Source organism: Octopus bimaculoides, chromosome 18 (genome assembly GCF_046866305.1).
Source record: "Octopus bimaculoides isolate indiv1 chromosome 18, ASM4686630v1, whole genome shotgun sequence".
Taxonomy (NCBI): domain Eukaryota; kingdom Metazoa; phylum Mollusca; class Cephalopoda; order Octopoda; family Octopodidae; genus Octopus; species Octopus bimaculoides.
In genome coordinates this window covers 19,425,221-19,439,633 of record NC_142945.1, presented here as the reverse complement: position 1 = coordinate 19,439,633, position 14,413 = coordinate 19,425,221, and the positions used below count along the sequence as shown (strand labels likewise).

General features: G+C 35.0%; 1 protein-coding gene across 3 annotated transcripts in view; it reads right to left on the bottom strand.

The window, feature by feature from the left end:
• Positions 1–9,820: 9,820 nt before the first annotated feature.
• The window catches only part of LOC106882204 (HBS1-like protein), a 90,617-nt gene continuing 86,024 nt past the window's right edge, over positions 9,821–14,413 (bottom strand). For all 3 annotated transcript variants that reach the window (XM_089365895.1, XM_014932797.3, XM_089365896.1), the window contains 3 exons: positions 13,877–13,977; positions 12,601–12,745; positions 9,821–10,771 (listed from right to left, as the gene is read on the bottom strand). In XM_089365895.1, coding sequence (XP_089222021.1) covers positions 10,751–10,771; positions 12,601–12,745; positions 13,877–13,977 — 267 coding nt within the window. In that variant the 3' untranslated portion in view covers positions 9,821–10,750. The remainder of the gene's footprint in view (positions 10,772–12,600; positions 12,746–13,876; positions 13,978–14,413) is intronic.

Sequence of the window (14,413 nt, the reverse complement as noted above, 5' to 3'; positions counted from 1 at the left end):
TGCTTTTACCTGGCATGAACCCAAACTGCATCTCATCTAAATTGATTCGCTCCCTAATTAGTTGGGCTATGACCCTCTCTGTAACTTTCATAACCTGATCTAACAGCTTGATGCCTCTGGAATTATTTGTATCTAAAGCGTCACCTTTACCATTGTAGCAGTTGACTATGATGCTGCTACACCAGTCATTGGGTATGACTCCTTCGTGTATCACCTGGTTCGTAATACGGGTGACTAGGCTATAGCCAACACTGCTAGATATTTTGAGCATCTCTGCAGTGATTCCTGATGGGCCGGGGGCTTTCCCGGTCTTCATACTCTTAATTGCTTTATCTACCCTGGTACTATCAACTCGGATAGCTGGTCCCCCTATTGGGTCGACATACGGCAGGCTCTCTTCCTCCCATTCATTCTCTTTATTAAACAATCTATCGTAGTGGCATCTCCAGACCTCTTTCTTTGCATCCTCATTTAGTGCAAGCGTACCATCATCCATGTGAACACATTTCTCTCCTACAACATCACTATTCTCTCTCCTACACTGTCTTGCAACACGAAATACCTCGAGTCTTTGGTCCTCACGGCGCAGAACATTGGCAAATCTTTTCTTATCTGCTTCCCCTCTGGCTAAATAAACCTGTCGCCTAGCCTCCCTTCTGGCACATTGGTACAATTCCCTGCTACCACCGTTCTTCCAGTCCTTCCAAGCCTGTTTCTTTTGTCTAATAGCCCTGTCTACCTCCTTGTTCCACCACCACGTTACTCTGGGTCGGGAGGGGACCTTACACCACCCACAAATCTGGTCGGCCGCTTTCAACAGGTTGTCCCGCAGAAATCTCCAATTGTCTTCCACGTTGTATGATGCTATATCCCCTTCTATTTCGTTAAATGCTTCAAGTAACTTGTCTCTAAGTCTCTGTCCATTTGCAGGGTCTTTAAGCTTCCACACCCTTCTCCTCCAAGCCGGTCTAATTTTGGGCACCCATTTTGCCTTGATCCCAAAGTCGCTAACTACTAATCTATGTTGTGGGGTACGTTCTTCACCAGGGTAGGTTTTGGCATTTATAAGCCGCCCTCTTTCCCTATTTCTGGCGAGGATGTAGTCGATTTGGCTAGAGTGTCTGCCGGAGCGGTAGGTGACTAGGTGACTGGTAGGTTTCCTGAAGTTGGTATTGCAGACCATAAGATCGGTTGCATCACAGAACTCCAGCAGTCTGGTTCCCTCCTCGTTGCGGGAACCGAAATATATATATATATATATAAATAACTAAATATATATAAATAAATAAATATATATATAAATAAATATATATATGTAAATAAATAAATATATATAAATATATATATATATATAAAATAAATATAAATAAATATATATATATAAATAAATAAATATATATAAATAAATATATATATTTACATATATATATATTTTTATATATATATTTATTTATATACTAACAGAAATACCCGGCGTTGCCCGGGTTAAAGAGAATAATGAAATCTAAAAATGCCGTCTAGACTACGCATCATCTTTATATACACGCACCCAAACACACGTATATATATGTATATCAATATAAATATATGAAAGTCAATGAAGTTTCGTAAAAGAAGGTGATCATGTACATACTTTCTTGCTCTTGTGATTATAACACCTCATTGTAAACTATGTTCCTTCTTTTCCCTTGTGGAGCATATACAAATAGGTTTTTTGTTGCTGCCCACTCTTGAGCAGCCAACATACAGTTGTCCATGTGAGAAGCAGGGCTCTTCCAAGAGAAGACCAGCTACAGACAGTGTTTGACCTTGATATTTGTTTATGGACATGGCAAAAGTCACACGAAGGGGGAATTGTAGTCTTCTGAATGTAAAAGGAATGTCTGCTCCTGATGGAGTAAGAGGAATTCTTGGAATAAAGACGTCATCCCCTTTTGCACATCCAGAAAGAATGGTAGCCTCGATAACGTGTGACATCATTTTCTAAATAATGCTCATCTGTTATGTTCGGGTTAAAATTTCATCAACATCAAAAATATATGAATTTTCATGGGAGTTATGGCCGTTATGCAAAGAATATAATTTCCAAATTTCATAAAGATCCATTCAGTACTTTTGACGTAGTTTTGGATAAGAAAACAAATGACTAATGTGTGTTTTTGTGTGCATGTGTATGTGTGTGTGATGGGTGTATATATCTATAGATATCTGTATGCATGTATATATGTATATATGTGTACATATTACATGTACATCTATATATATATATATATACATCTACACATATGTATACATATACATGTATGTATAGATCTATATATATATACATATACGTGTACATCTATATGTATATATATACATCTCTCTCTCTCTCTCTTTCTCTCTTTCTCTCTTTCTCTCTTTCTCTCTCTCTGAAAGTATCTGTCATTACAGTATCGAAATGGTGTACATATACATGTATATGTATACATATACATCTCTCTCTCTCTCTCTTTCTGTCTCTCTCTTTCTCTCTTTCTCTCTCTGTGAAAGTATCTGTCACTACAGTATCGAAATGTGATTGTTTCAGTTAGTGGAATAGTTTCATTTTTAAAGTGAAAGTATTTGACATGAGTGTTTTTGTTTCACTTTTGACACGTAATACTTAAATAGTGGAGGAGATATTATGTTGCCGTGTGCTCGAACTCTGCAAGAAGTTAATAATTTTTTTTGACTAAAACACAACTGGAACCCTAAGTAAGGCATGTGTAAAATTTGAATGAAATTGGTTGCGTAGTTCTCGAGTTTTAGGGATTCACACAGACAGACAGACAGACAGACAGACACACACACACACATTCTCATTTTTATATATATAGATATCTATATATTTATTTATACATATATATATATATATATATATATATATATTTATTTATTTATGTATATATTTATTTATACATATTTATTTCTTTTTATATATATATTTATTTATTTATATATATATATATTTATTTATATATATATATTTATTTTATATATATATCTATATTTATATATATATATATATATATATATATATATATATATATATATATATATTTATATATATATATTTATTTATATTTATATATATATTTATATATATATATATTTATTTATATATATATATATATATTCTTTATTTATTTATTTATATATATTTATTCATATATATATTTATTTATATATATATATATCTATTTATGTATATATTTATTTATTTATCTATCTCTCTCTCTCTCTCTCTCTCTCTATATATATATATATATTATATATATATATATATTTATATATATCATCATCATCATCATCGTTTAACGTCTGCTTTCCATGCTAGCATGGGTTGGACGATTTGACTGAGGACTGGTGCAACCGGATGGCTACACCAGGCTCCAATCTAATTTGGCAGAGTTTCTACAGCTGGATGCCTTTCCTAACGCCAACCACTCAGAGAGTGTAGTGGGTGCTTTTACGCATCACCTGCACGAAAACGGCCACGCTCGAAATGGTGTCTTTTATGTGCCACCCGCACAAGAGCCAGTCCAGGGGCACTGGCAACGATCTCACTTGGCTTGCCGGGTCTTCTCACGCACAGCACATTTCCAAAGGTCTCGGTCAGTAGTCATCGCCTCGGTGAGGCCCAATGTTCGAAGGTCTTGCCTCACCACCTCAGCCCAGGTCTTCCTGGGCCTACCTCTTCCACGGGTTCCCTCAACTGTTAGGCAGTGGCAATTTTTCACGCAGCTATCCTCATTCATTCTCACCACATGTCCAAACCAGCGCAATCGTCTCTCTTGCACACCACTACTGACGCTTCTTATGTTCAGCTTTTCTCTCAAGATACTTACACTCTGACGGGTATGCACATTTACATTACACATTCAGCGGAGTATACTGGCTTCATTCCTTGCGAGCTTACGCATGTCCTCAGCAGTCACAGCCCATGTTTCACTGCCATGTAGCATGGCTGTTCGTACACATGCGTCATACAGTCTGCCTTTTACCCTGAGTGAGAGTCCCTTTGTCGCCAGCAGAGGTAAGAGCTCTCTAAACTTGGCCCAGGCTATTCTTATTCTAGCAGTTACACTTTCAGCGCACCCACCCCCACTACTAACTTGGTCACCCAGATAACGGAAGCTATCAACTACCTCTAGTTTTTCTCCCTGGAATGAGATAGAAGTTGTTTCCTATTTGTTTACAGTGTTTATTGCACCTGAACATCTGCCACATACAAAGACTAACTTTGTAGTTAATCTGCCTTTGATATTGCTGCACCTCTTATGTGTCCATAACTTGCACCGGGTACATCTTATAGAGTTACTACCTACTCCTTTACTGCATACTGAGCAGGGCCATCTTCCTGAAGGGGTTTGTGTTTTATCTACCTTCCTACTTATTAGGATTTTGGTTTTTGCTAGGTTGACTCTAAGGCCCTTCAATTCTAGTCCTTGCTTCCACACCTGAAACTTCTCCTCTAGTTCTGATAGTGACTCCGCAATTAGTGCAAGGTCATCAGCATAGAGGAGCTCCCAGGGGCAACCTGTCTTGAATTCCTCTGTGATCGCCTGGAGGACTATGAGAAATAGGAGGGGGCTGTGGACGGAACCTTGGTGGACCCCTACCTCTACCCGGAATTCATTACTGTACTCATTTCCAACCTTCACGTTACTGACAGCATCTCTGTACATGGCTCGCACAGCTCTCACTAACCATTCTTCTATCCCAAGTTTCCTCATTGACCACCAGATAAGGTATTGGGGGACTCTGTCAAAGGCTTTCTCCATGTCAACGAAGGCCAGGTACAGAGGTTTATCCTTGGCTAGATATTTCTCCTGCAGCTGTCTCACTAGAAATATGGCATCAGTGGTGCTTTTTACCTGGCACGAACCCAAACTGCATCTCATCTAAATTGATTTGCTCCCTAATTAGTTGGGCTATGACCCTCTCCGTAACTTTCATAACCTGATCTAACAGCTTGATGCCTCTGTAATTATTAGTGTCTAAAGCGTCACCTTTACCTTTGTAGCAGTTTACTATGGTGCTGCTACACCAGTCATTGGGTATGACTCCTTCGTGTATCACCTGGTTCGTAATACAGGTGACTAAGCTGTAGCCAACACTGCCAGATATTTTGAGCATCTCTGCAGTGATTCCTGATGGGCCGGGGGCTTTCCCTGTCTTCATACTCTTAATTGCTTTATCTACCCTATATATATATATATATATTTATATATATATATTTTCATTTATATATATATATATATTTATATATATTTATTTATATATATATTTATATATATATATATTTATTTATATATATATATATTTATTTATGCATATATATTTATTTATATATATATATATTTATTTATGCATATATATTTATGTATATATATATTTATTTATATATGTACATTTATTTATATATATATATATATATATATTTATTTATATATATTTATATATATATATATTTATTTATATATATTTATATATATATATATTTATTTATATATATTTATATATATATATATTTATTTATATATATATATATATATATATATATATATATATATATATATATATTTATATATATTTATATATATATATATATATATATATATATATATATATTTATTTATACATATATATTTATTAATATATATATATATATATTTATTTCTTTATATAATTTATATATATTTATTTATATATATATATATTTATTTACTGATATATATATATATATATTTACTGATAAAGCGTGGCCCAGAAAATGGTACAACAGTTAACGTGGATGCAGAGGGTACAGAGTCAACGCCACACGAACCATTGTCCAAGACCACCACAGATGATGGATCAGGGATGGCCACCGCTAACACCAGGAACCCCTGCACAGATATCACACCCATATTCCTACTGAATATCCAGGGCCTATTACGAACAGGCGACAAAGACAAGTTCCTATACCTGAAAGACCTAGCAACATGCAATCAAGCAATATGCATGGTGCTTACCGAAACGCATCTAACACCTAATATAGCAGATGCGGAGATAAATATACCAGAGTATGCCGTACTCCGAACAGACAGAAGGGATAGAAGTCATGGGGGAGTTGCAATGTACATCCGAGAAGATGTCACACCCCTACTACTACTATCACACTCAAACTCTGTATGTGATACTTTAATAGTACACATAAAACAAATTGATGTAGTTGTATGCTCAACATACCGTCCACCAAATACCGCAAAGCAGGAAGGTAAATTTGAGGACAGCCTCAGACGCATAGAAGAGGTCCTGACAAATCTGGACCAACACATCAATATACTTTTCTTAGGCGACTTTAACCTCCCAAATGTTAAATGGCCTGAAGGTCACATCCTCTCTGGGATGTCACTGCATGAACAAAGCCAGGCAAAATCATTGCTAGAACTATCCAACATGCTGTTCATGGAACAAGTGATACTCCAACCAACCAGGGGAAGCAATATTTTGGATCTCTGCTTCACAAACAATGTGAGCCTAATCCATAATGTGAAAATAACGCCCACATCTCTCTCAGATCATAACATTATAGAATTAACTATGTATGGTCCTAGACAACCCACTGACACCCACCCCACCAGGAGGACTCAAGCAATATCCAACCTGAATTTCCACGGGGCGGACTGGAAGTCAATTCGCAGAGAGATTCGAAATCAAAACTGGCATGACAGCCTTTCTATACAAGACAATGACCTCAAACTAAGTCATTTTATGTCAACCATACAAGACATATGCACCAAATACGTGCCATATAGAAAGACCAGCAAACATGCCAATAGAATTCCTAGAGACAGGAAAATCCTTATGAGACACAGAACAAAGGTCTCAAACCAGTTAAATAGAGAACTGGAGGATAGGAAAAGGGCTAAATTAAAACTAACACTATTAGAAATAGAAAACAAAATTAAACTCTCCCATGAAAAGGAGAGAGCAGAGAAGGAAAAGAGAGCAGTAGAAAGCATAAAAACAAACCCCAAGGCTTTCTATAGATTTGCAAAAGAGACTGCTACGGTGCAGTATAAGATAGGACCCCTGTTCCTGCCTAATGGCTCACTGACTGCAGATCCCACATGGATAAGTGAAGTGCTCAGTACACAATTCAAGAGTGTTTTCACCTCTCCTCTGAGTCACATGCAGATAAAGAACCCAGCTGATTTCTTTGACAATAGCACTCAGCAGAAGGGGACTGCATCCATTACCTAGATCGACATTGAAGAGGAAGATGTGATAGCTGCCATAAATGAAATGAGCTCAAATTCGGCAACTGGCCCCGATGGTTTCCCAGCTGTCCTCTTAAAGTCGTGTAAACAAGAATTAGCAGGACCACTCCGGATACTCTTCCAGAGTTTCCTTGCAAATGGTAAACTTCCCAAAAAGCTGAAGGAAGGCACCATATGTCCTATCCATAAAGGTGGAAGCAGAGCAGAGGCTGGAAACTACAGGCCCATCTCTCTGACTTCACATATTAGCAAAGTCATGGAACGATTTGTCAGAAGGAGATTGATTGCGTTCCTAGAAGAAAATGACTTACTGAATGAGAGCCAGCATGGTTTCCGTCCAGGTAGAAGCTGCCTCACGCAGCTCTTGCAGCATTATGACTGGGTCCTGAAGCAGCTACTTGACCATTCAAATGTTGATGTGATATATCTCGACTTTGCAAAAGCCTTTGACAAAGTTGATCATGGCTTGATATGTCACAAGCTGCAAAACCTTGGCATAGCTGGTAAATTAGGAGAGTGGCTGCATGACTTCCTGAATGGTAGAAGTCAGACAGTTGCAGCCAATGGAGAACTATCTAGGGAAACACAAATATTGAGCGGTGTTCCACAGGGAACTGTTCTGGGGCCACTACTGTTCATAGTGGCCCTTCTAGACATGCCCACGGTCACTCGGAGAGCCACTGTCACTAGCTATGCTGATGACACAAAGATATCTCAGGCAATAAAGAATCCTGATGATATTGTAAACCTGCAGAATGACCTAAATGCAATATATGAGTGGGCAGAGCAAAATAATATGCAGTTCAATGCAAAAAAATTTCAAGTACTGCACTACAAGACCACAAGTACCTCCCAACTGGCATACACAGGGCCTGGAGGTACTGCAATCCCAGAACCACAAACAGTAAGAGATCTGGGCATCAACATGTGTAGTGATGCATCATTTCACATGCACATTGTCAAGTTGACAGCAAAGTGCAGACAACTGGCAGGGTGGATACTGAGGACTTTCCGTACAAGGGATCAAAAAGTCATGTTGATTCTATGGAAGACATTTGTTCTGAGCCGCCTAGACTATTGCTCTCAGTTGTGGTCACCACACAGTGTTAAGCGGACAGCAGAACTTGAGGCAATTCAGCGGCACTATACAAAAAAGATCGCTACAGTCCAACAGATGAACTACAGAGAGCGACTGAAGGCACTAGGTCTCTACTCCCTGGAGTGCAGGCGGGAGAGATATGTAATAATATACACATGGAAAATACTGGAAGGACTGGTGCCAAACTTTGGCATCAAGTACTACAGGAATGCCCGCATGGGTCGCCACTGCATGGTGCCAAAGGTACCGTCCACTGCATCTCACATAAGAACGAGATACTGCAGCAGCCTCGGTTTCAGAGGACCTCAGCTCTTCAATGCCCTGCCAAAACATTTGAGAGACATGCAAGACATGGATGCGGAGGTCTTCAAGACAAAACTTGACGCTTTCCTCTCCACGATACCAGACGAACCAATGGCTCGTAATGAGACGCAGTTTAGGGCAGCTGTGTCAAATTCTCTTATAGACCAGATGTGCCATCAAAACTCTTGATTGGATCATGTCAGGTGGGGGAGAAGAGCCATGCAAGGAACGTGAAAATCACGGTGGTGCACCAGCATGACCGCAGCCACTTGGCTGAAACACATAAATAAATAAATAAATAAATAAATAAATAAATATATATGTATATAAATAAATATATATATATAAATATATATAAATAAATAAATATATATATATATAAGTAAATATATATATATATAAATATATATAAATAAATAAATAGATAAATATATATATATATATATATATATATATATATATAAATAAATAAATATATGTATATATAAATAAATATATATATATATATATATATATAAATAAATAAATATATATATATATATATATAAATAAATAAATATATATATATATATATATATATATATATATATATAAATAAATAAATAAATATATATATATATATATAAATAAATAAATAAATATATATATAAATATGTGTTAAATAAATATTCTTCTATTTTTCTATTATTCAATTGATTTTTAATGATAATTAAATAAACGTTTTTAGTTTTAAATAGTATAGCTTTAACTATTACACCGGTTAAATATGTACTAATTTTATCTTCATTATCATTTTAAACTTCATTCAATTTGTTTGTTTCATTTCTCTCCAACCTTTGCACATCATCTGCATTCACAGGCATGAAATGTTTTTGCATCACTGATTTAATGTTTATCTTATCCCCTCCTCTCTTTGATTGTGTGTGTAAGCATAATTCCCTTTTATGTCTGAAGAGAGGGAAAGTCATTTACTAACATCAGTTTCCTCTTATATTTCAGAGTTGAGAGTTGAACAATAGAAAGAATTATTAGCTGTAAAAAATAATGCTCAAAAGAAAGAAAAAAAAATGCTCAGAGCAAACAATGGAAATTGATGTGATGTAACACAAAAACAAACAAAGACAATAAATACCTTGCAACTTTAGATTTATTGAAGCCATAGTGATGATGCTTATCTTGATCCCAATGCACAAAGTTAATTTTGAAATGTTTTAGTTAGCTTTAGTAGATTACTTAATATAACTAAAGATTACGAGCTTAAATTTTATTTAGCTATTTCAGAAAAAAAGTTAAAAGAAAAAAATGTACAATGTATATTTAATTTATTCTTAGCCTTATTCAAATTCAAAATAATATTTTTAATACATATCATAAATTCATATAAATCATATATAATTTATTCCAAATCTATATAAAATAATGTTTCTATATATCACAGTCTTTTTTTAATGAGTTAGAACAGCGATGTACAATATGGTCCAAAGGAACCACAAGTGGTCCAACCCAAAGTCTTGGTGGTCCACAGCGAGTTTTACGTCCAGCTGTATAGCATGATGCAATTAAAAGGAAATTTATATCTGGTGGTCCATTATTTCATTGAATTTTGTGAACCACCTTCGGAAAAAGCTTGTGCATCATTCAGTTAAAAAATAGCAACTTCTGGAACATAAAAAAGAAAGCAAATTCAATTTCATTTCTAAATTATTGTTTTTCATAGCCCTATCTGTGATAAAATTATGAAAATGTAAATCACCGCAGGAGACAGCTTAAAAAAAAAAAAATAAAGAGGCAACAATGGGAGATGAGACTGCTTTCAGAGCTGAGCACCAAAACCAAAGTTAAGCTTCAGAATACCAGTTTTCTGATTTAGAATTTAACAAAAAGTTATATTAAAGAAGTAATCAGTATGTTAGAAATAAATCCAACACATGCTTTGTTAAGTATACAGACTGTAAGAAAAGTACAATCTGTTGTATTGCCCAGGTCATGTCCAGTAGCCAGAAAGATATCCTGTTTGGAATCCTGTAATAATCTCAAATATGCATGTATCAAGGTTGTTCTATGTTTTCACATTGAGAATCTGTTAAAAAGAAAAAAAAACCCAGCATAAACAAAAAAATACATATTTAAAAAACACAATAATATAAGGTAGTTAGTACGGTAATGGAATTAAAAATTAATGGGAATAGGTTCTAATTTACTTGACATAACTGTTTTAATAGAAAGATGGATAATGGTCTCTACAAAAGCATATGGAGCTTGTAATGGATGAGATGTTAAATCTCCCCTTTGGGTGCAGCCTCAATGTACTTAACAATTCCTAAGATATGGTAGTTCTCTTCAACAGCTACATGAATTGAGTATTGTAGAATTAAATAAACAATTAAACTCCTGCAGCAGATAATAACTCACAATTTTTGAAAACTAGTAGTCCAAGAACTTTTCACGTAACTGATTTATCTCTTATTTTTGAGTCTTCAGAGTGCTAAGTTAAGCAGGTTTTCAGAAATATTGCGTTGTCTAAGAACCAGAGTCTTTCCCTCTCACCCAAAAAAGAAAACAAAATATAATTGGCTGCAGGTTGGCTATAGGAATACAGTGAATATCAAATAAACAGTGTGGAAGTATTTTGATTTAACTTACAATGAAATTTATTCAGAAAGAAAGAAGTCACTTCATTCAAGTAACAATATACAGCACCTATAAATAGGATATGAATAGGGCACCAATCCAACTAGTAACCTTCGGCTCTGATATTTTCTTCACAATGAAACTTTTACTTTATATTTTGGTCAAGGAAAATACTCAAATACTGCAGCTGGTTCCTGGATCAGTTTCATGTGAGAAAGAAATTTCCTTGGGCATGGTGTTGCTCAAGAAAGTGTGCACAAAATAAAACTGTTCTACTTTTTTGCATTGTTATGAGTAAGAGGTTAAATGAACATGAAGCAGGTCGTTTTCTGGATTCTTAGTCAGGAATTGAAACCTTAGCCTGGATTTTTCTGTTAGCTCCTTTCTCTTGTTCTTGGCTTTAGTACTTAGAAATTTATGAAAGTCAACTGTCATACTTAGGATAAGTCCTATTGTTTAACTTAACATCTGAGATTAAATTCAGTTCGACAGAGATAAACCCATTCACTTTCTTTTGTTCTCTGATCTACATCCAGATTTCTAACATGTATAAATATAGAACTCCTCTTCTTTCACTTGGCATCTTTGCCAAAGGTGCATCCTCTCTTTCATTCAGTACCTCTTCTGAACAAGCACGTTCTCTGAAAATTTTAGGACAGCTTGTTTTTAATTTTAGTCACGTCACATCTTCCTCTTTCTAGCATGCCTATATCTTCTTAGCCTCCACAACTGACTCAAATACTACCAAAAGTGTGCAAGCTGTGTCATTACTAACCTCTTCTATCACTTCGAAACAGCAAAATGTTACAGCTTTGGTGTACTGTTTCTAACAACAAACTCAGAAAAATAAAATCTATAAGAAATAACTTTTTTCCCCTTCTGTTGATTTAGTTGGTGGCTATCACACTGTCCTGCAAAGTTTAAATAATCTGCTATCAGTAACATATATCTGTTACAAATATACAGCTGAAAACCTGGATCTGTTGGACATATTCTTTATAATGTACATCATAAATGTTACTATATGGCATTAATTGAAAACAGGTGCAGTGTCTTTTACAATATGGCTATATAACGAGAACTTATGTTGTCACAGTCACTAGTCAATTGCTTTGAAAAGTAACATAAATTTGTAGTTTCTACAAAATCATTATATTTAAATTAAATGAGTTTTTAATTAGGCAATGTGAATCATAGAAAATAATTGTACCTGCAACAGATCAGTAATATGAAATCTTGGGGGTTTATACAGGAAATAACTTAAGAAAGTTAGTTTACCTCTTCAACCAGACCAGCTGCAATAGTATGTCCACTATAGCGTATCATGAAACGCCCAAGTTCTTTGAATTCTTTATACAATTCAATACATAATGGACGTTCAAATTCTAGTTCTACTACAGCACTGCTGTTTTTACCAAGACACCTGTATGAATAGGCAATGGAAAATATCAATTTTTATAAAAGAAAGAATAAAAGGAGAATGTAATTACATATATAGTTGAGCTGAGAACACAACTTTTTCTTTGTTTAACCAAACAATAAAATGTTGTAATTTAGTGCCAAATCAGTTCTGATCTAGTATCAAAAACATATCTTATCAAAAGCATTTCAGCCACGACCATCCCATCTTTTGTTCAGACATATTGGATCTGGAATTGCATTATGATGTGCCTGTTTCTTTTTTTTTGAGATGACAGGGTGTGATTTGGGAAGGATTTAGTTGATATTTCTTGTGGGTCGATGACCATATGGAGATACCTGTGTTGTAACAAGAAAGGTACTGATTTTCAAGTATGGAGTTTTTAAGCATATTTGATGAAATGTACCTTCACACTATATTATCAAATAATGAACTCCTTTCAGAAATTGACAAATTAACCCTTTAGCATTCAGATAATTCTGTCAAATGTAATGCTTAGTTGCACTGTTTTCAATTAATCGTGCATTATCTTGTAGCTTCAAGATTTCAGTGATGTGATTGTTTATTTTTAGCCCTTTAAGCAGTCAGATTACTCTGTTAAATGAATGCATATTTATTCACATCGTTTTATATTAATTATGCATTATCTTGTAGCTCTGAGATTTTGATGATGCGATTGTATATTTTTAGAATGATATTGTAGGGTAGGTGTAAGAGGCCAGATCTGGTCAGTTTAAACATAAAACAAGTAGAATATTTGGGCCAGATATGGCTGATTTAAATGCTAAAAGGTTAGAATGGCATTATAGACTAGGTATGAGAGGCTGGTTGTGACTGGTTTGAATGTAAAACAGGTAGACTATTTGAGCTGGATATGGCCAATTTAAATGCTAAAAAGTTAAATATAAAAAATAAGAATTTAAGAAAATTCAGCTTCTATATTTCTTATTTATCATTGCTACCCATTAAAGTTAGCTATTTCGGATGTTGTAAAGTGACAGAGCCACCGATCCAATTTAGAGTTGAAAGTAAACATGTTACTAAAGAAATTTTTTGACACTTAAAAGTAAAAAACTCTGAACAATTAAATAAAAGCAATTAAAGAAATCGATTGAAAAAAATTATCCAACTTACTTAGGCCGGTTCTTGATGATTTCTCCTGTACTTTTATGAATTTGACAAATTAATCGTTTCCAAAGAACAGGTTCTGTTGTAGACTGGTAATGGAATATACTCTGAAACAGTAAAATCAGTATGGTGAAGTTATATATGAGATTTTGATAGCCACTATTGCTGAAGTAGTGCTTCAATGCAAAAGAACATGATGTTGGGGAAAGAATTTTGGAATTATAGAAGCACACTTGCCCTCATTGATGCTAAAAAAGAAGAGGAATGAAAATCTTATAAGGAGAGGTTGCTAAATGAAAAGATTGCATGAGAGAGAGAGAGAGAGAGAGAGAGAGAGAGCCCTTAACCCAAAAGAAGGACCAGCTATTGAAGTTGATGTCAGAGGTATTCACTGGGATGCTGAAAATGTTCAGCTAGTTATTAAGATAGTATAGAGAAGTGTCATACTCAATGACTAACATAGCGATATCATCATGGACTGTTACGAGAGAAAAAGAATGCTTTAAAAAGAATCAATTATAGAGACATCAATTGGATTGACCA